The sequence below is a fragment of the Zosterops lateralis genome (genome assembly GCF_965231275.1).
Source record: "Zosterops lateralis genome assembly, chromosome: 2".
NCBI lineage: Eukaryota > Metazoa > Chordata > Aves > Passeriformes > Zosteropidae > Zosterops > Zosterops lateralis.
In genome coordinates, this window is record NC_139763.1 from 33,141,077 (window position 1) to 33,167,605 (window position 26,529).

The window sequence follows — 26,529 nt, forward strand, 5'->3', positions numbered from 1 at the left end:
GTCGGGGAGAAGTCCCGGCTGCCGGCGGACTGCGGCTGCCGGGTTTGCCGCTCCCCCTCTCTCGTGTGCGTGTGTGTGCGCCCGCTGGGGCGGGGGCAGGGTTCACTTCCCGGCTCCTGCAGTTGCCGGCGAGGCGGGAACCTGTTGGGCAGGGAGCGGGGCCGGGCGCTCTCCGATGCGGGGCGGTCCCCGGGAGCGCTGCGGGGCCGGTGCGGGCAGGCGCTCCGCGGGGGGGGCGAGCTGCGCCCCTTCCCCGCCCCAGCCCGCCCCGCTCCCGGCCCGGCCCGGCCCGCGGCACCCGGCCCGGCGGGGCCCGGGCTGCTCCGGCTGTGCACGGCCCGGGGGCACGGGCAGCGCCTGCCCGGGCGGCGGGAGAGGCCGCGCCGCTGCGCCCGACACGGGCTGCCGGCAAAGGGGGACGCGCCGCAGCTCCGTGCCCGCTGAACACCTGTCAGCCCGCGGAGCCTGATTGATACCTGGCCTCGGCAGCCTTTCCGCTGGGGATTTCCCCCTCGTTCCACTTCTTCTGCTTTTTTTTCCTTTTCTCCCTCTCGCCTCCTCCCTCCTTTCTCGGAGCGTTGTGGAAGAAAGTGTTTTCTTCAGGGTATTAAGCCGAGAATACAAAGCAGGAGAGGCTCAGACCTTTACCTCACTGCCTCATTCTCCCTTCCATGTGAACATTCTGCAAGGTTTCCTTCCTCCTGCCGCACCTCTCACCTGCCAGCGCTGTCCGGACCATGTCCGCTAAGCTCCTGCCGCTTCTCTTCCTCCTCTCAGTGTTCCACGCCTGGTAAGTCTGCGCTCCCCTCGCCTCCCTCCAGCCCCTCTGCTCTCTGCACTGGGGCTGGAGGGCTGGAGTCCCATCTGCCGGAGTTTGCACAATATTGGGCACCCAGGAGGAGGACAGGGCTCTCCCCACCTCCGGTGCCGTGCCGGGCTCTGTTCCCGGGCACGGCTTACCCCGCTGCCGTCCCGGACCCGCCTGGCTCCGCCGTGCCCCGGGCGGGGGTCCCTTCCCGGCCCCGGTGGAGACGGTGGTGCCCGCCAGGGCCCTGTCCTGAGCCGCCCCGGCAGAAAGTTTCCTCTGGGGCGGGACAGCGGCTGGGGCTGCCCGGACTCCCCTCCGGCCCCGGATTCCCCCACGCCACCCCCGGAGACCCGCGGGCGGGGCCGGCGTCAGGAGGGAGAAGGTGAATCGCGGGGTGCGTGATCCCCTGGTCCCCTCTCAGGGCCGGGAAGGGTCTCCCCGGCGGGGTATCCACTGCTACAGGCCAGGGGGGCACAGCCGGCAGCGGCCGCCCTGACCTTTTGGGCTGCGGTCCTTTTGGTTGTCCGGGGCTTTTGTACACCCTCACGGAATAATCCAGGCAAAGGGGTCAGCTCAGGTCCCCCCTGTAGGAACCCCCACAAACCAGGCTACAGGCATGCTCAGAGGCCTTCCCCTCTCCTCCCTGGCAGCCTGCCCCACACCTGAGTGATGCCTGTTTCCTAAATTCCCGCAGGAACTAGAGGATGTTTCATGCCAGCCTCCACAGCAAGTGTGGGACACACCTAATGCAGGAAATAAACCCTTTTCTGACAACGTCTCAGAGTTTTCTGGACTTGCAGTTTTCTGGATTCCCTCCCTTCCTCCCTTTATGCACAGTCTCTTCTTTGTCTCCTTACAGAATCAAAACTGATGAAGAGTTGGGGGAAGGCGTGTAGCTTTTCTTCCTTCCCGGTTTGAGGCTGGCTTGCCATCACCCTGTAGTTGTTTCTCTAGATCACAGGAATCTGATAGGAATTGGAAGTCCCTAGTAGGATTACAAAAGAAAAATGCAACCTCAAGTGCCTTGAAGGAGCTTAACTATATAGAGGCAAGCAATGGAAGGGAAATGATAACTTCTTAAGGAAGAAAGCAAAAAAGCTTGAAAAATACGTGTCTAGTGTATTTGTCTGATCCACTGTGAAATCTCTCCCACCTCCCATCTAAATCTAGAGGATGGGTAGGGATTTAAATGGTTTGGAGGTACTTTCTAGGAAAGAAGCTGCTAGCATGAGGGGATCGAAAAGGTCTGCTAGTGCTTAGTTAGACTCTTGTTAGTGACTTGTTTTAAAGCACCATCTCCCTGAAATGGGATTCATGATAATACCTGAACTCATTTCCAGGTGCAGTCTGAATGCCTGTGGTAAAGTTGTGGTGGCTGCAGCAGAAAAAGACGTATGATTTGTCCTTCTTTGCTATCAGTAATTCAGCACCACTTTAGAGTTTCAGCTTGGAAATATCAACCATGTATGTTTGGAGATAATGCCTCCTCAGAGAATGGTTCTGTAACAGCAGTATTAAAATACAGGGCTTGTCATGAATCTGATGGAAAAAAAATTCTCCCAAAATCCTCTTGAGTTTTTTTTAATGTTTATTGGGTGAATTATTAAAAGAAAAAAAAAAAAAGTCAAGCTTTTAGAAAATACAGTCCAATAACAGAAATCTTTGCCTATTCCAAATTTCATCTTGAGTTTTCTCTACTTCCACAACTCAGTTAATATGAGATCTCTGCAGAAAATCCTCAGGGTTTAGGTTTAAAAATTATTTTTTATAGAAATTGTACCTAGAGCAATTGCAAATTGTGAGGTCGTGTTAAGTGACTCATGGTTAATCCTTAGGGGACTATTGGCTGTAGAGCAGTTTCAGTTTAAATTTCCATTAAATTCTCAAATAGTTGTCTTTGAGCACTGAGAGGGTTGATGATGCTCTGCGATTAATTTTTTATATTTGTATCAGGTATTTTTATGTTTACACAGAATGTTTATCAAGTCTTTTCTGACAACTGAGGTATTTTAAAAGACACTAGTGTCCTTGTGGGGAAAAGGAGAGGGAGAGAAAGAAAGAGTGTATAACACATCCCATGGACAAACAAGGCTGGTGCCTCTCATTCTCCACTGCTTTGCACCTTACATAATTATTGACATTTATGTAAAAATGTTGTAAAATGATATCATATCCCCTGGGCAATTGCAGGTTGAAACATGACATGATTCCTTCCATAGATTCTACCAGTGAGGTTATCTTTTCTTCTAATAACTTCATCTCAGTTGGTCATAGATTTTCTCCAGTGAGAGGCATCAAACAGGTTTGGTTTCCAAGATACCAAAAAATACATCCTCAAATCAACATTTTAAAGTCTGTGCACAAAAAGCTGCACAAGTGAAATCAGTCTTGTTAGAAAATGGCTCTAGCTGTGATTTCTGGCCAAACTAATTCCACCACATTTGCATAAATATACCCTTAAAATAAACATAATCCACCTCTAAAGGAATATAGTTGCAACTCTTGGTGTAGTACTGTTTTTAAAAAAAAGTTATTAAAGTTGCAGGGAAATTCAGATTAATTTATGCAATGCATATGTGTGCTTGTGATAATCCATCTCAAATTCAAGAAGTGAGCTCTTAATTCTAAGCCTTGTAATACATTAAACTCTGAAATTCAGGCACTGAGAATATAATAATTTATTAATAGGATAAAATGATCAGGAAGCATTAACAGATCTGAATTTTTAATACTCTTATTAGCCTTTGTGCAAGAGATGAATCAGTTGTCTTGCTGTATTAATAAAGTAATACTGCAGATGTTCGCTCTTTGTAAAAGTATATTGTAAACTAGTCAGAATTTGTTCATTAAAATACAGGATATAAAATACTACTCTGATAGCTGTATTATCTCCTAGAGCATACTTCTTGAAGACACTCCCAGAAGAAAATTTCTACACAATTGTCAATCATGACCTGTGCACAGATATATTGTTAATGGGAAAATCCTGTTGCACCTGTTGCATCCTGCTGCATCCTGTTGTATCAAATTTTAGTTATGTAAAATAATATCCATTTGTTTCATTTCTTTTGCAGTTCTAGAAAGGTTGAAGAGGATGAATATGAAGATGGAACAACTAACCAAAAATGGGTTTTAGCTCCAAAAACACAAGACACAGATGTGACTCTCATACTAAACAAACTTTTGAGAGAGTATGACAAAAAGCTGCGGCCAGATATTGGAAGTAAGTACTTCTTTCTGCACAAGTGAGGATAAGCTTCTCCAGGCACAGAGACATGTTACTATATTCTGGAAGTGTGCACAAATATCTGGGGAAGTGTAGATTAAGTTTTCTTTGGCTGAAGTTAATTTCCAAGTCAGTATTTTAAAAATGTCAATTCTCACAAGGAAATCTGGTGGTAGCTTAGGGTCCTAAAATCTGGTTGGTTTGTACAGACTTTATGTAAAGATATGGAAGGGCTAGTTTTTAAGTATTCAGCAGGTCTTTGGCAGAGGATGGAACACACTTACCTCTTTTGTCATCCAGTCCATGCTGAAAATCTCACACTCTGAGAAGCAAACAAAACGTCGGAATATTAAAAATGAAAAGCAGGACACAGCAAAAGAATGTGCACCTATTCTCTTCCAAATATGATCCTGAAAGTTGTGTTCCTTAATGCTGAGAAGGTGGGACTGGGATTTGCCTGTGTATAGGGCAACTCCAGAAGTGATCTTCCACAAACAGCAGACATTTCCAAAAGAAATCTTAGCGCATCAAAGTGTCTTGTGGTCAGCACTGCTACATATAAGTATAAAATTTAAATAAGAGCCAGTAGGTACCTGCATATAACTGTCTTTGGCTGTTTTATTGTTTTAATTTGTGTAGTGAGGTTTCAAACCAGTTGTGGGGTGTTTTTTGGGGTGGTTTTTTTTTTTTTTTTTTTTTTTTGGGGGGGGGGGGTTGTTTGTATGTTTGTTTTGTGCTCCACCTATTGTAGTTATGCCCTTTTTTCCTGGTTTACATCCCTAGAGCATAATGGCTGTAGCACAACTTCTGCTCAGTTTGTTCACAGCAAGTTTCTATGACAAGAAATCAGAGAATTTGTCATATTTATTGTACCTTGCATGTGGTTCAGAATGGACTAAGAATGGGGAATACTCAAAACAGTCACCTAATATAATTTGCTTTTCCTAAATATTTCTAGGGATTAGAGGGAGAATTCCTACCACTGATTATAAGTGAAATTACAGTTTGCTAATGGCACATGCATTGATACACTTTCTGGGTGATCCCTTTAGGTCAGTTTAGAGGGAGGTAAGGGCCATCTGTATGTATTCATCATTACAATTATGAGTGTTTCATAGCTACACAATAATGCAACAGCTGCAGAAAAAAGAGACTATCCTGTGTTACGAAAGAAAGAGTCTGTTTGGTTCTTTTTTGTAGCTATTACTTTGATTTTCCATAGTATTTACAAAGATCATATTTGATAGGTATGTCTGTTTTTATCACAGTGACATTTATCTCTCTCTACTTAGTTTGTCATACTGGATTTAGCTATTTTGAATATCTGATGGAGAGGTGCTTTAATGCACTTTCCCACCCATATCAACATCTGGAAGACAGTCTCAGACAAATTTTTTGATCTATTTTGTACACCGTGTCCTCAGATCACTGACTTAAGGCAGAGTGAATTACATCATGCTTATGTGGGGCAAAGTAATCACTCAAAGTCCCCATGTCAGTTGCCATAAAATCAGTAGAGGTGAGACATATCTTACAGCACTGGGAAGTCATTGTTACCAAAATAATTCCTTTTGTCTCTCCACATTCCATGAATCCTGTTTTAGAGAAAGGAGTCAAATTACACAGCTCCTCATATATCAAACAGATTTTACAGTTCTCAACTACATCTATTTCTATCAAACATCTTGGTCCTAGGCCATTTTTTTGTCTTTGATAGCAATCTGGCTATTTCAGAACCTGAGCTGAGTGTTGTTCAAATGCTACAGAAGTTAGTTCATTGCTGCTTCCTCCCCTGGTCCCTCTTTGCACCTCTTCTACCTTTGATGCAGAAAAATAACATTGCCCTTTTGAAGTTGCAGAGCTGTCACATTTGGCAAGGAGAACACAAGGGGAATGCTAGAGAATCAGGCATTACAGATTACTTCCCTGAATTTCTGGCTGGTGCCTCACACACAGGCATATCTTCCTTTCCATCTGGGAGCTGGTTATCCTCCAAACAGGGTGGTTGGCATGTCCTGGAAACAGAATTATCTTGCTGCCCTGAAGGTCTCAGTATTAATACAAATACTTTTAGGCATAATACATACCAGCCAGAACATAATGGAAAAAAAGATAGTGCACCAGATGATATAGAGCATACAGGAAGAAAATGCATGTTTGGAAATTAGTGGAAGCATGGTGTGAAGCAGTAGAAGAAGTGAGAAGTACGTCTCAGAATCAGGCAGAAGTTCAGCCAATACTGAGGATTAAATCCTGGATTAATATACAGTCACCTACTAAATAGGGTCTTTACATAGTACTGCTGGGAAGTAAATTGTCTGACCCACAGGACAGGGACACTCACCATTTCATGTCATACTGCTCTTTGCTCAGTTTTTCAATCCTTTATTGCAAATCCACTATTTCTAACAGTGTGTAGCTTTAGCTATGGTCCTGGGGAATTTATTTTCATTCTGAATGCAGTCAGAAAAGCCAAGGAAATACTTTGCACTTTCTAAGGTTAGGATTGCCAGTTTCAGATCACTTGGGAAGACACTTCTGCAACCAGAAACCGTGGAGAGAAGAAGATGAATAAAATGTATCAAAGAGCATGCTGGCACTGGCAGTGATTTCCCTGTGGTATTTCATCTTTCTCAGGTCAAATGATATTTTGGCTAGCTCAGGTGTATGAGTCCTACCTGGTACAGGCATATTCTGAGTGCCCTTTGGCCATACTATGGGCACTGACATTGTCAACAATCACATCCCCTCCAGACCAGCAGTACAGCCATCAGTGAGTGAACTGTGAACAACCAGCAGGCCTCTTTCCTCATCTGTCACCACATCTAAACCACTGTGAAGAGTCTGTAGGTCACTGCTTGGATTTAAGACTAGGACTTATTTTTTTTTTTCCTCATCTTGGCCTATAGTTGGCCTCAGCTTCCACGTAAATGTCTGCTGCTCAGATCATGGGCACAGTCTACACTCAGCCTGGTTTTAGGCATCACCTGCAAGGTTCCAAGCCAGGATTTTTAAAAAGCGGATTGAACAACCTAAATATCAGGCCAAACAGTTAACCTGTGAAGGCTATTAGCAAAGCGATACCTTAACAGGAGCTGTCTTACTAAAAGAGGCCTTTGATCTTTGGAAACAAAGCAGTGTTCTACCAGCAGGGGAATGCCTGACTGCATCCCCTGTGGCCACAGGCTTGGCAGAGTTCTTGTCTCCATGTGTATCAAGGCTTTTGAGGGTTTTTTATTTTATTGGTGGCATCTGGAAAGTTTCCATTATACCACAAAAAATACATGCCTTTTTGAATTAAAAAAAAAAAAAAAAAAAGAAAAAAAAAAAAAGAAAAAAAAAAAGCACTTAATACTGAACAGCTAATAACTGTACCAATTAGATCAAAATAAAAAAAAAAAAATGTTTCAAGGTGTAAAGCATCTTTTCACCTACTTTTTTACCAGCTAAAAATTATAGATCAGAGGTACTGAGGTCTCTTATGTGGTATGAAAGGCACCAATCCTGGAAAAAAACTAAACCAATTCAGAACTATGAAGGCCTCAACATCTCTTCCATAGGCAGGTATTCTGTGTTTTGTTTCAAAGTGCTTGGAAGTGAAGACCTGTTCAATGTACATGCATAATTTTCTACATGCAGTAGACTTGCTGCCCTGCAAGTGTGCTTTTTTCCTCCCATGTCACATTGATTTAAATCCTGAAATTTAGTAGGACCACGTTCTGGTCCTGAAATTTTACTTCCTCTTTATTAATAAAATGAAAACAGAAATATTAGGTAAACCAACAGGACACAGAACAAAATGATGATAATTACTGCTAAAAGCCCCCTCAGTTTCATTTAAGTTTGAGTGATAAACCATATTTTTATAATTGCACTTTTTTTTCTTTGATTGACAGATTTAAAATTTAAGTTACTATAAAAAACCACCACACAAAAAAACAAAACAAAAACAAACAAAAGAAAACCCAGCAATGAAGCAAAACACAGGTGAATTAAATGCCAGATGGCAAAACATATTTCCTTCAAAGTCAGTTTACTTTAATGAAATCTTCCTTCTCCCCTTCCTTAATGGACACTTTGGATCACAACAAAGTTCTGGAAAATAAAAGCTACCTTCAGAGCCCTACATTATTTCAAGCTTAACTTTATATATGGATTATAAGTTGTCTTAGAAAATTTGTGAGAGTTAAATAAAGTAGATTTGTCTGTCACATTCCCTGAGTGAGTTTATGTGTGGAAACTTGTATGCTATCTTTTTTTTTTTTCATTGTGAAAGTTACCTTACCCATCAAAAAGTTAGTATGTGAGGGGTTTCTGAAATGTGCCATTAGCAGTGGGAGGGAAAAAGTCTCACGCTAGATTAGGCTTAGAATGGCAGAGTAGTAAGGCAATTTCTGTTGTGCGTTTGCATCCTCTGTTTCTCCAATGTAGCATTTCATTAAGGAAACCTTTGAATTGCATATGTTGAGGAAAGCTTCACCAGTCTGTGTTCTGAGGTGTTTTCAACAAACACTAATGTCCTTCCTTCCTTCCTTCCTTCCTTCCTTCCTTCCTTCCTTCCTTCCTTCCTTCCTTCCTTCCTTCCTTCCTTCCTTCCTTCCTTCCTTCCTTCCTTCCTTCCTTCCTTCCTTCCTTCCTTCCTTCCTTCCTTCCTTCCTTCCTTCCTTCCTTCCTTCCTTCCTTCCTTCCTTCCTTCCTTCCTTCCTTCCTTCCCTCCTTCCCTCCTTCCCTCCTTCCTTCCTTCCTTCCTTCCTTCCTTCCCTCCCTCCTTCCTTCCATTACTTTGCAGTAACTCATGTTTTCCTCTTGGATCCTCTAAAATTATTTGATCCCTGCAGCCTCTGGTGGTCATCTATATTTATTATGTATTTATACACCCAAGTAAATTCACTGAGGAATACCTTATATTCTGATTCCACCAGATTTAGCTGTCTTGAGAGTCTTGCTGGTTTTCTTTACCTCTCCAGTATCTTTGTAACCATTAGCCATATTTCTACAGATGAGAGCACTCTCAGATACTGCTGTGCAGCTCTCACTACCCTGGGTAGGTTTGTACAAGCATAGCTGGTACAAATAGATGGGCTCATTTGAATTCAGCAAACACAGAAGACTAAGCTCTGTCTGATGTGCTTTAGTGTGCTGCTTGGGAGCATTAACAGCAGTTCTCTTTTAAAGCAGTTAAAAGTTTCCTCTGTAACTAATTTAAGTAGTTTCTCAGTGTATGCAAGAAGGAAATCTGTTGGTTGAGAGGAAACAACTCTGTTGCTTTTTAAGGGATATGTCCTTTTCCAGGCACAATCCTACTGAAAATCCTGAGTTCTGAAACAGTATCAAAACCTTTCTCCCGTCTGACCTGCTTTCCTACCATGTCACACAGAAATGAGCCCTGAAGTGCACCACAGGCTATTACCACAGAGGCTGTCAAGTTATTTTTGCTAGCTGTTGATTGTCACACCTGATGCTCTTTAAATTAGCTCCAGCTAGGTTTCCCCATATGTGGTGACAGAGGGTTGCATATTGCCTGACAGATCAAAATATTTTCCAGATCATAGTGCAGAGAAAGCTGTGAAGTGTCATGCCAGGTCAGATTACTACTTTCTGCTGTAAGTCTTTTTTTTTGTGCTGGCCTACAGGACCGTGTCAGCCATCATATAACATTAGGTAGTGAGGGAGACGTTCATTGCTTCAGGATTGATCACAGACAATTGTGCCTGTAAAGCCAGCTTGTGTGTAAAGGTAGAGCACGTGGGAAGCAGAGATGGGGTAAATTCTGTTTGTATTATGGCAGCATTCATGAGGGGAAAGCCACAGTCCTGGATCCAACCTCTGTAGTACTGGGCACTGCAGAAGGTTGTAGAGATTAGTCTAATTTAGATTTATATGTAAGAATAAACTTGAATAACCTGTTATTGAGAGCACAGAGTGCTGTGGCTAAGACCTAGTAGGAAACAGGGCTGAATATATTGAGAAGTCAATGAAAAAATCATAACTAAAAAAATCAGAAATGCTTTCATTGTTCTCACTCATACTTCCCTTTTTCTTCTTTTTTGGTGGGGTAGGAATGAACTGTCTTCTTTTCAGAGACTTTTGTTCTGATTTAGCCATCTAACTAGAAATCCTCAAGAAGAGGAATATTCCTGAGGAAAGGATTGCTGTTCTATGAAAATGAGAACAATCTCTATTCTAGGTGAGATGATAGAAGGGATTTCTTCTTATTCTGCAGGAGTTCTAATTCTCTTCCATTTTCAGGAACTGATGTTTCTTTTGCAGTGTTGGCCATGAACATTTCTAGAATATTAATAGCAAGGTTAGCAAATTAGGGGTAAACTACTCCATGAACGCTCCAAAATACCTGTTTCAGATTTTTGTGAGGCATGTTTGAGTTTTGAAAGATTACATAAACAAATAGGTTGTTTGCACATAGTGTTGGTTTGGTGGTGCATTAAACATAGACTCTTTCAAAATCCTGCATGGGAGCAACTCTAATTAGGACAGGATCTTGACACTGAGCTTTCTTCATGCCTGAATTCTGCTTTTCTAATCTCCTAACCATGGACTGAGTACAGGGGAATTTCTGCCATGGCTCTCTGACCTGCTTTGGTTCACAGCTTTTCAACCCTCAGGGGAAACATCCTACTTTTTATTCATCCTTTTCTCAGGTAAAATTTTAATGTGCCATACTGAAAGTATAAGTAGAAAAATTTTAGCCCAATGCATTGAGCATGAAGCCGTGCAAAAAAATGTTTCTGCTTAAAACTCTCCAAAGCAACCAAGTTTCATTTTTCCAATTATTTAAGAGTTGTGGTTAGTTTTCCTTTTTCTTTTGTTTTGTTTTGTTTGTTTGTTTGTTTAGATCACCTGATGTAAATCAAATGCTGGAAAGCAACACTTTAATTTGAAGCTTACTGTACTTCAATATATAGAAATATTTCAGTATTCAAACACTGTTTTGCTGAATCTACCCCATGATCCAGTGCCAATAATTTACCCCAGCTAATGTAGTTCTTTGCCTATATAAAATGCTCCTTTCTCTCATTTCTGAGAAGCTGCTTTTTTTCTTTGCAATACTTATGTCTTGTGTGTAGTCTGTTGGGCTGGAAAAAAATACTGCTTGTGTGTTGGAGAAAGAGGCATTTTACCTAATTACTAAACAACAAGCTCCCTAAAATACAACCTTCTCCTTGTGAATGTAAATAATTAATTTACACAGGTAACTTTTATTTACTGTTTTATTTCCTGACAGTGACTATTTGCTGAAATGGCTTGATGCATACACAGATGGAATATTTTTTTTGAATAGCATTGTAGGTAGGAAAGGAAGTTTGGTTGGCAGCTAATGTTCACCTAACTCTTAGTCTTAACTGTCACACACAAAACTAAATGTAGAAGCTGCTATTTCTTATTCTCTCTTCTTTTCTATAGCTTCACTATCATATTTTTTTAATCTGAGAGGATCATAGGAGCATAGCATGCAAACTTTCTGAATGCCATGAGTTGGAAGTTAGGTAAGAGTCAGAGAAAGTCTAAGTTACAATTATGTAAGAAATCCTTTTCTTCTTTCCCCTTCCTTCTCTGATTACCCAGACTATGCCGGCATTAAAGAGGCTTCTTAGCAAAGATGTTGAGTGTTCATTGCTGTTTTAAGGTCATGGCACAAGTCATATTGTTCTGCCATCTTTAAACAGGGACGTATTATGTTCTGCACATATAATTTTAAATATTGTTGCTCATTTTTGCATCTGTATAGTTTTCTTATGGCTGTTATTGTTCATCCATACCCTGGTTGTTAGCTTGCTAGACTTTGCAGGAACAAATTCTGTCATTGTTTAGTCTTATGATATCACACAGGAACTCTCCCCTCTGATGAATATAAGTAAAACAAAAATTAAAGCTGTAGGGATTGATTGAAAAACAAGTCTAACCATTATGATCTAGTTTTCATTCCACAACATAATACTTGAAAAATTACAGCTTGTGCATTAGGGAATGGTAAATGAAGGATGAAAGTGCTGAAGGTTGATTGATAGTTATGGTGGGAAATGGAGAATAAAAGTGATTTGTAGTTAATTGAGGGAGTCCGTTTATGTGCACACTGTCATTCACACTCCTGGACAAAATGACAACCAAACCTAGCATGTAAAAAAAAAAAAATACTGTTTTCAGAGGACTGTGTTCTCATCCTGGTATTGCTTTAATCAAAATTATCTTTCTTCTTTGGATTTTCATTTGCAGTTCTGTTTTGACAGTTTGAACCTAAAACATATGGATGCCATTTCTGTCAGAGTTTCTCTGTCTGTAGCAAGTGGAGAACTTTGACATTTATCTGTTTTCAAGCCCATTCTCTTTCATGCAGGAAGAATGAGGGTTTTTAATTTTCCTCAGTTCGTAGCATTGTAGAAGAGAATCATCATTCAAACCTTAACCTAACACTGCCAAATCCAGCACTAAATCATGTCCTTAAGTGCTGCATCCACCCATCTTCTAAATACCGCCAGGGATGGTGGCTTAACACTTCCTGTTACCAGGTTTTTCTTCAAATGTGGTAATTTGTTGTAAAATGGAGACATGTTAGCTGACTGTATTTAGTCTTGAGAAGTGACTTGTTAGTGTAGCAGTTTGTTTTAGAGGAATAGCTAGGTAAATAGATGTTGACCATAAGGTCATGTAGGAAAATTGGAATAGTCATCATCACTAATGCAAAGTAAAAATTAACACTATAACCACTGCTCTTACAGTTAGCAATAACTGTGTAATGATTTATTACAACTTTGTCCCAATTTAAAAATAGCAATTTATGTGGTAATGAGAGAATGTAAAATATCATTATAGAAAAATATTTTAAAAAAATCTCATTACTGCAGAGCCAATCTTGTTAGTCATTTGTGTTCAGAAGTCTTGTGAAATTTGGACAGAATTCAAGTAACCCTGTAGTTCTTGAACAGATCATATTGTGATTTTTTGTGTAGTTGCATGCCTTTTAAAAATCTAGTTCTAGTTGATTTGCTTCTATAAATGCGTATGTATTGATCTATAACTTTTTTTTTACCACTGTGGTATTGGGTAGAGACCAGAATAAATCTGGGAGCTGGTTAAACAATATAAGAAAGGTTAACTCTCAACAAAAAATAATTTATTTTAAAATTTATGAGAACTCAGTAAGACATACTCTGTTTAATTGAGCTTGTAAAAAATGCTTCTCAATATTAAAATTTTAAAAATATTTCTAAACATTTATGATTTATGCAGGAACATTAGTGCTATTTGGACAGACTTCAAATGTGGAGGAAGCTTTCTGAAGGAAGAAAAGTGGTTTCATTCATGAAATAAGCATCAGTTCTGAATAGTGGAAATCTATCAAAAATTAAGAGATAATTTAAAAGGACAGGATATTTCAGAGTAGTAAATAAGCATAATAAAATGACAGGAACTTTTTGAAGATTTTTTCCCCTACATGATATGAAACTGTATAACATTCCCTCTTTTGACTTACTCCAAAAAGTTTTTTTTAAAGTTCTCCTGATTTATCTGTTGAGTTTTTTATACACATGATCAACTTACATATGTCCAACAGTCATGTCTTTGTGGATTTTAATGAGATTCAAGCTCAGGTATTGTTTTTGTTCACCAGTGTAACTCCACAATGCAGGACTAGATGAATCCCATAGTTGTCCTAGGTGTGTTTTGAACTGTCAGGGGTTTTTTTTAAAGTTTGTAGGCACTACTTGTTGGTAGTGCCTTTGCAATGTGATAGTTACAAAGCTGACTGGAAATAAACACTGTCTGTCTCAAAGACAGAACATTTGGATCAGATGACCTTAGTTTTGTTTAAAAACATTTTGTTTGCTTTATAAATCTCCTCCTCAATTAAAACCAGCATGTTTGAAGATTAAGTGACTGTGATAAGCAGCTAGGTTAGTAGCACTGAGTAGCAGTAACACTGCAATTACTTAGATGTGCTTGCATTGTCCTTTAGGGAAAGTTACTGCCATAGATTAAATAATATTTCAAAGAACTTTGAGAAGGCTGGTACACTTGTTGACAACCTTTAATTGCTATCTTGCATGTTGTACACACATGGTTCTGCCAGTAATTTTTCTAAGTTTCTGACAGCTCTATAGAACTATCTTGGGTTTATTCCAATAACAAAACAGTACTGAAGCTGAGTATCCATATTTAATCTTATTGTCAGTTTTTAGTGAGGTATTAGCACTTTCATTGTTCTTTCAACAACACTGTGAGGACTCTTCTAGTGCAAGAAGAAAAGCTCCGTCTGCAGCTCAGGAACTCCATGTGTGGCTTGAATTCCTTCATGAATTGAGTGTTTACAAATGCATGCAGTATACAGAAAAATGAGCAGGCATTGAAATTACAGAATCACAGAATGGTTGGAAGGAAACACTGTGGATCATCTGGCGCAACCTTTGTGACAGTGTAGCTGTTTCATCTTTTCTTTCTAATAAGACATGATTACTTGAAGACTCAGTTATTTCCTTTTTCATAATGCATTTTGGAGGAAATAATCTTAAAACTTTGCTTCATTTTGGTTGGTCTTTTGAATTAAAAAACTTATGATAATGAATCTAGAATTTATACCTGATAATCTCTTGTTTGTATGTGTTTATATCCATGAAAGACCACATGCAACAAGAACTATGCTCTTCTGTCTTTTCTTTTAAAATCTGAACACATATTTATCATACATTCAAATTAAAATTGTATTTTTTACCTTTGTCTAGGAAAATAAAACAAAATAATTCAAGAAACTTTCAATTTTTTTTAATTTGAACATATATAATAGCTTACCTGTATTTTTTATTATTTATTTTCAATTTGAATTTCACTGGAAATGTCTGATAGAAGAAGTGACTGTTGTTTAGTGTTCTGTTTCAAGGTTAGACCTTTACTGTGAGTAAGATCAAACTCTCTCTAGCATTAACAAGCAGTGCTCAATATATATATATATATATATATATATAGTTTTTGTTTTTCACCATAGGACCAGTGGTCCAGCACATTCAGGAGAAATTATCACCTCATGTTCTATTTATATACATAGCTGCAATGATTAAACAAAAACAGATTTCAAGCACTGTGTTCTGGTCCTGAATTTTGTTCCTGGTCCTGCCAAGATTCAGTTGCATGCCAATTTGCACCCTTAAGTCTAGTGCATTAATGGTCACCAGAACTCCTTACCCTTGAACTTCCAGCTAGACACATGCATAAACCCTATGAAGCTTAGAGCTCTTTATTCTATGAATGCTATTCTGGTGAAAGAGCTAGCTGTAGTTCCTCACTATTACCAATTCCCATGTAATGACATTTATTACTGCATTTTGAGGCAACTCATTACCAGAAGCTGCTAGACTCCTATTTAGTTATTAGCTGGGTACAATTAGAGTTGCTTTAATCAGCTGAGCTTGTTCAGCTGAATTCACATTTTCATTTGCTGAAGGGGAGATCTGAGTTTATCAGTCAGTACTACAGACAGTTTGAAACCACGACCTTAAATAATCCTGGATGTTCTGACCATACGAGGTCAAGAAGTATGTGTTAGTTAATGAATTAGAGAGAATGCTTATCATCTTTAATCACTATTTGTAGCCAGTTTAATGTCTTTTTTTTTGCGACAGGGGATATAGCCTTCCTAGTGATATGTATGTACCAAAGTCTTACAGGACAAGCCAGCATGCAGATAATTTTTTTCATAACCATCTAAATTTTCAAGTACTTTAAAACTACTTGACACCTTTTTGATAGCCTGAAATTTGGGGGATGCAGGCAAAAAAACCCCATCTTTGCATGTAAGGATTCCTGCCTATCTTCAGCTTTGTGCCAGATGGCTTTACACCAATTGACTGATAGTTACCAGAGATAAGCTTCCAAAAGAACCTTGGTATTTAACTGTTCCAGACTTCTCTGCTCAGCAGCTTCTCAGAGGAAAGCTTTCTGTGTTTTGAATGGCTGATAAGCCTGCATTTCCTAATTCTAGGAGGATTGGAGGTTAGTGAAAAAAGTCCAAGTCCAACAAAGTTCCCAAACTTCACACCACAAACAGTGGTTTGAACACTCTGTAGATTTTTTGAAGAAAATCTGTGGAAGAGAAGGTGCTTCTATGGGAAAGGATGATGTCCAACAGAAGCTGCTGGCTTATTAGGGGCAAGTTTGCATCAATTCTCACTATGTCAGTTAAAACAGCATTTATTCTTTATACTTAGTTTTGAGTCAGCTAACTCTGGAGAAGGTAAGCCACTAATTCAGATCTCAATTTAGAGCTTAATGTATAACCTGTGGGGTTGGAAGAATGTCAGTATAAATAAAAAAATTCATATGTCTTTTGCTGTAACAGTGGCATTATTTTAGAGTTAGATTATGTCACCAAGTAAGAGCTCAATAATACCCAGTGCTAGGCTGACACCAAAGATGCTGAAAGAGAAATCCTAGTGGCCTCAGCAAAAGAAAGGAATACAGACCTTGTCTTGGTTTACTAAGTCCTGGAAGTCTGAAAATATGGAAGATCATATGAGAAATGTGCATTGACTAAACCAGAGCAAATTCAAAAACCTTTGAATGAAAGAGTGCAAAGGCAATGTGGACTGAAGGGAATGAGTCTAAGTTGAAAGAAGAGTTGCTCAGGTTTAGCTAATCAGATTTCATAGAGATTTTACTCTAAGTTAGGATGATTTCAGGGCTTATGAGATGCAGAAGTCTGGAAAGTTTGTTTTGATGTGGAACAAACAGGCTAAAGGACCTGAATGTTGAGGCAAAAGGAAAAAGTAATACACTGCATTATTTCTACTTTCATGTCAGACATCTTAGGTTTCAGCTTGACTTTGAGCTACTGTGCCTAGCACTAAATTTCTTTAACAAATTGCTGCTGAGACAAATTGGAATAATGATGATGAAGTGCTACAGGTTTTAATTTGTGGTAATTTTTTTTTTGTTGGGTAGGAGGAATAGAACCATGTTTTCCTAAAAATACATTATCCATATTTCTCAGTAGCTGTGCCTGAAAAAAAGACCATATGATTATTTATGTTGTCTGCAAAATAATTTTTTTTTCTCTCCACAGTAAAACCAACAGTTATTGATGTTGACATTTATGTCAACAGCATTGGTCCTGTATCATCAATAAATATGGTAAGTAACTTACAAAGATTTTTATCTGGATTGCTGATCTTGGCATCAATATTAACTTTTGTTTTGGTTCTGATTTAGTCTGTCTTCAGCTATAATTTTGTTTTTTTCAGCTATACTTCTGTGTTTCTGATCAAGAGAACAAACCTACAAGCAATGTTATGCTCTATGTTGTCTATTGAAAAATTGAAAAATTGGTAGATTTTCAGTGGTAAAAGCCATCTTAGGAAAAAAAAGGTATGAATTGAAGTAGTTTTCAAGAAAACTCTTGAGCTGTTGTTTCAAGAGGCAATAAACTATACAGAGCTTCTTCATGTGGAGTTAATGAAAGTCATCATATAATAACAGCATATTTATTTGGAATTCATCATCTCTTCAGTATTTGCATTTCTTTGACTGAGTTACCAACACTCTTGAACATTAAAGTATAATTTTGAAGATGTTATATACATAGATGTACTGCATGAGTAAAGGCAGGAGAAACTGAAAGAGTGTGATAGTGTGACAATAATAAACCTGTAGTTGGTCAGTTGTGATGGTCTGAACTCTATGTCTTTCCTCAGTGCTTCAGCAACATACTCAGATTAAGAAATTAAGCTGAATGTTTATATAGCTATGGGGTTATGGGTAGCTATGACTGCTTGTGCATCTTTTGAGTTTGGCTTCATCATATTATTCCTCTTCTTAAATTAGGTTGATTTTTTAAAATGCAACTTGGAAATGGAGGACCTATTAATACCTTACTGTACTTAAAGATTTTAAAATAATCTCTTCAAAGCAATGTCTCTCCTCCACAATGGCATTCAAAAGCTGCCGTGTACAATGTTCCTATAAGAATCTAATGAATGCATTGCATGTGTCTTTTGTATTTTTGGAAGAGAAGCTCCTGAATTTAAAAGGTGTCTGTTCAGCCTTATTCTTTGGTTTTGCCTATGAATATGACAGAAGACAAATCATGGCAGCATATCAATTACAAGATGGTCAGAGTGATGCCTTGAGAGGCTACCTGGAACAGAGGCTGGACAGATTTAAAGGAATAAATTAGATATTTATTGAAAGGCCTTCAAAGGATACACCTTGAGCAGGACAAGAGCCCACCTGTGGCTCTACCCAAGAGGGACCTAAGATGGACACAAGATGGATGACTAGTCATGAGTTTTCACACTTTTATAAGTTTTGGTCCATTTACATACTGGTGTTAATTGGCCAATTACAGCTTCAGGTTATGAAGTCCCATCCTCCCAGTTTGCTCTCCTCAGTTCACTGTTGTCTATACTTTTTGGGCCTGAAGCTGTAAAGGTGTCCTTGGCTCTTGGGCTGGAAAAGGATTGTTTTGTCTAACTAATCTGTGAAGAGAACTGACTAACACTTTATATGAAGTTCAGAGTCACACACTAAGTCAGTACAGAATTTGAAAAATATGAAAGCTAAAAGTTAAGACATCAGGAGACTCCTGTGCGCCCTGGCAGTGGAAAATCTGGCAAGTAAATACAGAACAAATTATGTACTGTGGACAACTTGGTGTCATATTCAACAACTGTGAAATGTGTTGATTGATATTTCATGTGAAGCACTGAATGTCAAGCAATGGGAGTAGCTGGTCCATTCTTGAACTGATAAATAACCAATTATCTTGCCCTTCCCTGATGACCTACCATAATGACTTCTCTGGAGAACAATTTATTGGAAGGTCCTCTGGCTTGCATTTGCTCTAGGAATGGGTACTCTGTTCAAAAGCAATGGGGACAATGTGTTTTTGTTCTTTGCCTCTCTGATTTAGTTTGTGATGGCTGGTCTCTGCACTGGCAGAACTGATTGAAAAGCTTTTTTCCCCCAGTTCATATCATTTCAACTGTTTGGCTACAGTACTCAGTAGCCCTGTTTTGGTCTACTGGAAGAAAAAAAAATGAATACTTTTTGGAATTAAAAGTAATAATTCATTTACTTTAAGTAAGCAGTTCTCCTTGTAGACTGTGAACCACTGAAGCATGGGTACACAAAGAGCTGAACAGCAATAGTAGCTAGAAATTACCTGTGTCAGAGGAAAAAGGAAGGGACCATCTTCAATCTGATATCTGTCATATAACTGAAATTTCAAAGGGAGAGGAATGTGCATAAAAATCCCATTTCAGGAGAAAAAGAAAGGAGATTCTTGGTAGAACCCACCAATTCTCTTTTTCTCACCAGGACAAGAACTTTTAACTTTTCTTCCCTAAATTATTATTAAAAGTTGAGCTGTTCTGTCCAGGCAACTCGGTAAAGTGGTGGTTGATTGAGCAAAAAGAACGATGATTACATTGATTTCCATCTTTTCTGTTTCAAGAGTGAGATCATCAACACGTACATGGCGGACTTTCCTGCTGTGTACTTCCAAACTTAGACCTTAGCTCAATTGCTTTTTTCTTAGTCTGCAGCACTTCTGAGGGAAAATCATGTGGAGCTTCTCTAGAAACCAAACTCTGCATTATATTTTCTGATCAGTTTTTATCAATGATTTTCATCTAGTGGGTGAAATCTAGGAAATAATTTTCTTTAAGGTATTTTTTCAATGGGTGTTCAGCTGGATGTTCAAGCCATTTTTGTAGGGCAAAGCTTTTCAGATGTCATTAACTGTTGCAATTATGCTTAGACTCGAGTATGAATATTAATATCTAACTGTTTCTTTAACAGTCAGGGAAAAGACAGTTGCTATCAGACACCTACTTGTAGCAAAGTTAATCTCAGATGAATTGTATGTGAATACAAGGAAGAATGAATCATTTTAGACTGAGGCGGTAACTGCCACAAGGGGAAGAAATGTTAGGGACTCCTTCAAAAAGGCTTCAAGTCAAAGGAGAGGAAGTGTTTTGTGGCAAAGACAACATAATCCACAGGAATATACGACTAACTACATTCCAGACTTCTTGTGGACAGTTTCTGCTACTTCCCCTTACCAATTACTAATTTTCTAGGCACTTTCAATATGTCTTTTTTAAACCTGAGGATTTCCAGGAAAAAAAAAATCAAACAGTAATGTGGTTGCTCTTCTATTAGAGACTCATCATTATAATATCTTTATGAAGACAATAGAAACTTATTTTCTGAATAGACAGGGGTGATTCTTTCTTTGTCAGTGACATGGAAGATTTCTTTGGGTCATGGTTTAAAAAAACCTGATATGAAGAAATAGGTTTTATGCAATAATAGATAAGGAAAAACAGACCGAATCCTGAACTGAGTGATACTAGGAAGTGGTTGTGCATGGCAGTAGCTTTAAAGACACAATTTCAGCATTTTGAGTTATGGTATGATGTTATGAAATGGTTATTGATATTACATGAGTATTTTGAAATTTAAAATTCCAAAATACATGAATGTCCATTCAGAATTTTTAGGCTGTCTTTTAAATGAATGAAAGCCATCTTATGTGTAAATATCTTGATGCCTGCCCTTTATCACAAAACATAATAGGATGTGAGCTTAGACTCATTTAAAAGATACAAAAACGGGTTTATTTAAAAGTAAATGACAAATTTACTTGCATTCTATGAGCCAAATTATATGTTCTTTTATATACATATATATATATATATTATATCTCTTTGTCTTGGTTTTCATAATTTAATGAAGTAAGTTACAGTAATCTGCTATCTGCCATTTCAAGGTGCAATGTCATTATAGACCTTAGGTTGTAGGATGCAAGATTTTAATTCAACATTTTCTTATTGAAAGACTTTGTTATATCTGTGGTTATAATGAACACTCTTCCACTATATTGGGGACTTTTAAGCATCTTCCAAATGAGATTTTTTAATTAATTTTTTGAATTTTAGAACTAATTTGCAAATATTTTCCCCCATGTTTTATATCATAAACCAGATGTATGAATTCCATATCACTCAGTTTTTATATATCCATCTTTTTCATTTTCTTTTTTTTTTTTAGTATTTTCCATTGAAAATGGTGCCCAGGAAGCGTATGATTTTGCATTAAAATCCGTGATCCATTTTTTGTCAACCCTCTGGTTCTTGTCAATAGCTGTAAAGGTTTATAAATTGCCTTGTAAAACATAGCCTTAACATGGCTTGCTGTAGCCTGGTTTTCCACAGATAAGCAATACTGTCTTGTCTATAAAAGAGCAGAAAAGGGAAAGAGACCAATATACAAATTGGGAACTAGACATAAATAGTGGGGGGAAAAATCCCTAGAAGTAGCTTCATGAGACAGAAAGGTAAACATGCTGAGATTAACCAGACTATTAAACCTCAGTGGCATCAAAGCCTGTATATTTGTTGATTCACACACACAGGGTTAACTGAGTAGCTGCAAGAATCTGAGATTGCAGCACAAATTGCTGGTGAAGGAAGAATTTTACACCTGTGCGGTTTTTCCAACTGGAATCTCATTTTAACACAGCTGCACAGAAAGAATGTTGAAGAGAGTGTGACAAGCAACTTTATAAACTGCATTACCTCTCCATAAAAATAGCAATTGGTTATCTGCTGGATATATGGTCATCTCTTTATTCTCAAGTATTCTTAAATGGCAATTCAGACTGTTTCTTTTATGTATTTCATCACTTCATTCTATTGTGTCCACTGTCTATTGTGTCAACCATATCTTTATGGGTGCTGTATTTCCCATTTGTTCAGTTAAGTGTTCTAAAATAAAAGCAATTTTTACTCTATTTTACCCCTTAATGTATTGGTAGACTTCTTTGAACTTCAAAGTCCTCACATGCTCATTTTACTTCTCCACTAGACACTATAAGTATCCAAAAGAATAGTCTTGATCTGGAGACCTGTCTAAAATACTACTCAAACCTTATAATTAAGCCTGAATTTCTTGCATGCTTTCAGTCTTTATGTCTATTTGCTTGATGATAGTTAAAATTATGTTAGAACAGCTGCAATTATAAAAATATAGCCTGGTGAATCTTTCCATCATATAGCAAAGGTATTTTATAGCCAGATTTCACCCCATTTTCAGCCCACTATGAAATACCCCTGAGTATTTCCTTTACAGACATCTTCCCAGAGATAATGCAAGTCACTGTTTGAGCACAATGCTGATGCCATGTTCATTGTTAACTTGAAGTGTGTTTTTATAACTCTATCTCACTATCTTACCTAATCTATTTATAAAGCAATTGTGTAAGGAGGTGGTTTCAGTTATTTTTGAGGAGTGAGTTTTCCAGTTGATGAGTTCAGATAATCACTAAAATAATGGAATGCCTTGGGGTATTTGTATTTTTCCCTGAAAATCTTACAGGCTCCTTTTTTGCTCTGTGACCTAAAAGAACACTCATGTTTACTGGACTAAATTTTAGTCTGAGTGGGTCTGTTTGTTTACAAGGGCTAATATACTAATCATACACTTAAACATTTTTCTAGATTGTGATCAGATTATTGTTCTTGTTTCTAGAGCGTATTTATATGCTGTCATTAAGTTTGGATCTCTCATGATAAAAAAAATGTATTCATTATAGAAAACTTTTAAGATTAATAGACTTTTTAATGGTAAAATCACTCCTTGTAAAGGCTCATTCTTGTTGCCTTAAGCTCTGACAGTCAATACTTCACTATGAAAATATTTTTGGGATGTAGTCGTAATAAGATGAAACTTGAATCTACCTGTGGCTTCTGTTCCACCACTGACTTTGTGAGAGGCTCATATAATCTCGAAAGTGAAACTGACCAGAAAAGAGGAAACTGGCGCTGGGGAAATGAACATAGATTGATTTTTTCACATATCACCTCCCCAGCTGATACCTTTGGTCTTCTCTAGAACTCCACTCTGTGTAACTAATACAAGGCCTGTGTGATAGAGACTTGGATAAAGAAGGTCATTAGGCTGCCTTTGTTTGAGGTACAATGGGATGGACTAGAATAATGTTCGTTTTTCTGCAATGTAGTTTGTGTGCTGTGATGTGTAGCAGTAAAATACATACTGCCGTAATTTACTGCATTGGGAGGAAATCCAGTTTACTTCTTGGAGGAGTGATAGATTCTGTCACAAGTCTCTGGTAATGGTCTTTCTTATCAGAATTCAAGCAGATTGTCAAATATGGATGAACTCAGCCTTAGTGTTGTCTCAAAAGGTGTATGACAAATGAGCAATTTAATTTCAGTACGATAGGAAAATTAAATGTCTCATCTGCTCAGTAGTGGGTATTAAAAAGATTTGAAGAGCAGCTAGACTGAATGTTTTTTCCATAGATAAACAGTGTGACAATATCTAACAGGCATATCCTCTTTGAGGTAGTGTATTAACCTTCACACAAAAAGTGGTAAGAAAATCCTTTCCATCCTAGTCGTTTTAAAGCTTGATTCCTTCCACTTCAATAACTTATTTCTTGGGCCTGCAGGCTTTAGAAGTAGTGTTAAAGTTTCTTTAGAAACTGGTTGTTGCCCTTTTTGTCTGTTCAATGATACATAGTTTCACATTCTTTATTGCCAACATTTGGGAAAGTTAGTTTAGAAACACTATAGCTAAATTGCTGTAAAGGGTACTGAATTACTTCAGGGTAAATTGATGGTCTCTTAGCCTAAATCAGTTTCATTTTTGATTGGTCAAGTTTTTATCAACTTTGTTTTAGAGTTTGAGTTTTCCATGATTGCTCCATGAAAAAATAATTACTTTTGTGTTGACCTGTTTATTGGATTCCTGAATGATATTGATGCAGTTTAAACTATGGTTTTGAGAATTTGGTCTTCCTTAGTGCTTTCAGTTATGGATTTATTCAGGAAGCAAATGGATGTTGTTGATTTGTTCTGTAAGTAATAGAGATATACAAATGACAAGTTGTAAGACTTCATGGTATAACTTTCTGGAAATGTGGGCCTAGACATCACAGCATCCACAGAGCAATTCCAGCAGCATTATAAATGTGCTTGGTAGTTAGGAAGAAATAGCTGAATATAGGGTGGCCCCCTATAAACTGTTATTGGGCCACAGAATCACCTTCAGTTTTCTGTAAGGTTTTTTGATTCGTAAAGAATGAATACTATTCATCAGCATAATTTGAATATCAGAATAATGATCAGTATTTTCCACACCAATATTACAATGAGCAAACCCCAGAAGAACCTCCCAGCCTTACTTTTTTTTTCCACAAGAGAGCTTGTCACCAGCCTAATTGGACATAATTTCTTTTTTTGTTAGATGTCTGAAAAATAAGGTTTAGAGAATTGTATTACTTTTCCTTTCCAGCTTTTTTAGTGAACATGGTTTCCCTTGACTCTTAAGAACTCTCAGATATGCTTTTTCTGGTACAGATGAGGTATTTCTGCTGAATGACTACACAGAACTGAAGAATAATACAAATGCTTGGTTTCTGCAATTAAAAAGGCCTACCCCTGCAGGGTTGTATCGTATCCCAGCACTTCCATGCTTTTGCTAACATGGTCCACTTTCTTTCTTTTAAATCAAAGTAGTCCTAATTTATTGCTTTCTTGGTCTGGAACAGGTGCTTTTACGTGGTCAAAAATAGTGATAATCTAGGTTCTTTATGTTTTCATTGCTTTCTTCCTCAAAGTTCTTTCCATCACAGCCTTCTTTGGTGTCTGGTTGTTTGCTTTTTTTTTTTTAACTTTTAAGATACAGGTGGTTCTGTTACATGCTGTGTTGCATTGGGCAAGCTGCTTTCTACACTTAAAACTTCTATCTTCTCATGAAATTTTGTGGCTCTTTTCCTGCTACTGCAATTTTTTTTGCAACCCTTGAAAGCTGAAGAAATTTTGTGAGAGGAAGCTGTCATTATAACTATTATTAACTTTTTGTACACTGCACAGAAGAAGATAGTTTTGACTATAGAGCTTTGGATATGTTTTAGTTAAACATCTCAGACATTAAAGTGTAGTTGTTGCTTTAAAGCCAGACATTTTAATGGTAATATAATAATTTTACTGACTGTTGTTTGAGGGATTAAGTTATAAATAGTAAAAATATGGAAACTATTCAGAGGTCTAGGAGAATAAATTCTCAAGGCGGTTGTGTGATTCTTAAACCAAAGACACTGCAGTTTTCCTTTCTGACTGTTTCCTGTGCTTACCCCATAATTTATCTAGCAAATTGCATTTTTTGGGAGACTTGAGAACAGGGGTAACTGATTCTTGCTTTCTTGTAATTGGTTTTGCATATTTTTCGAAGAGAACAGAATTTTAAAAAGTATTTAAGTAATGGGAGGTATTACATACCTAGCCTCCATACCTTTGTGAATGTGAACCTCTATTTGTCAGGCCAGATTTATGAAAATTGCAACAGGTTCATAAAAGTATAAGGGTATCAAGATCTTTCTTATAATGTCTAGCTTAACATAAATGCCAACGGTTGTTAAAGTTACATCAGCTCCACTGATATTTTCCTTGCATGGTTAATGAATATTTGAATAAGGTGAGATTATAAATTCACATGAAATCTGTGTGATTCTTGGCATACCAGAAGAAATCTGGTATGATTTTGGTAAGTATTCTTTCTTAGGAATTCTGGCCTAAACAAAAAATATGTCATAAGAATAGGATTGTTCTACCTGTTTTGATTTGAGATTTCAAATAATGGTGTTTGAAGGAAGGAATTTAGGCCAGCTGTTAGAAAGAAAAATGGAAAAAGCACTTGGTATTGCAGACTCTTCATCATGTGGACATAGACACAGTGATGATTACATGGTCAAGTAATCTGCTTCTGTTTTACTATTCTTCTATGAAGCCAAAAGTTCTTGTGAAGACTGTATGGAAGACACAGAACAAATGTGATACAGCACAGGGAACTGCAAAAGAGGAGGAAGGCCAAAAGTGATTGGATACTATTTTAGAACATTTCATAGGACAGCCATGCTATTTCCAACCTCCTGGTCCTTCTTCTCAAGAGAGATTACTAAATCCTTCAAAACAAAAATCCTGGAAACTGAATTTCATAATCCCGTTGAATACGGAAAAGCACAAGCTCAAAAGTGACATGGGTATTGTGGCTCTGTAGTTGTGCTCCTGGTAATCTCTGCAAGTGGTAACTGCTCATCACCTTTCCTTTGTGTTGCATCTTTTTCTGCTTCAGTTCTATGTACTAACCTTTCTCTTTATTGTCTGTTGATTAATGAATCTTGGTTTTATCCAAAAAATGTTCATCTAAACAGGCTAGAAGTTTGCAATGGCTCTCTCAGATAAGAAAAAGGATATGTGTGCACAAGATTTTATGACTTTTTCACCTGTATTTTCTCACCAATAAGTTACCTCTCTTTTCAGACCTTGCCTTTCAAAATCCTTCTTGGAAACAGTAGCTACTGAACTCCAGGGATAGTGAGCTTTGGCTGGTTGTTCATGTTTGGTAAAGTGTGTTGGCTAACTGAGACAAAGAAATAACTGTCATCTGCTTACACACACCTCAT

General features: G+C 38.1%; 1 protein-coding gene across 1 annotated transcript in view; it reads left to right on the forward strand.

Moving 5' to 3' along the window:
- The first annotated feature begins 513 nt into the window (after window positions 1–513).
- GABRG3 (gamma-aminobutyric acid type A receptor subunit gamma3) overlaps window positions 514–26,529 on the forward strand; it is a 287,460-nt gene continuing 261,444 nt past the window's right edge. Inside the window, exons 1-3 of the mRNA XM_083855542.1 lie at window positions 514–790; window positions 3,883–4,031; window positions 17,104–17,171. Coding sequence (XP_083711668.1) covers window positions 738–790; window positions 3,883–4,031; window positions 17,104–17,171 — 270 coding nt within the window. The 5' untranslated portion in view covers window positions 514–737. The remainder of the gene's footprint in view (window positions 791–3,882; window positions 4,032–17,103; window positions 17,172–26,529) is intronic.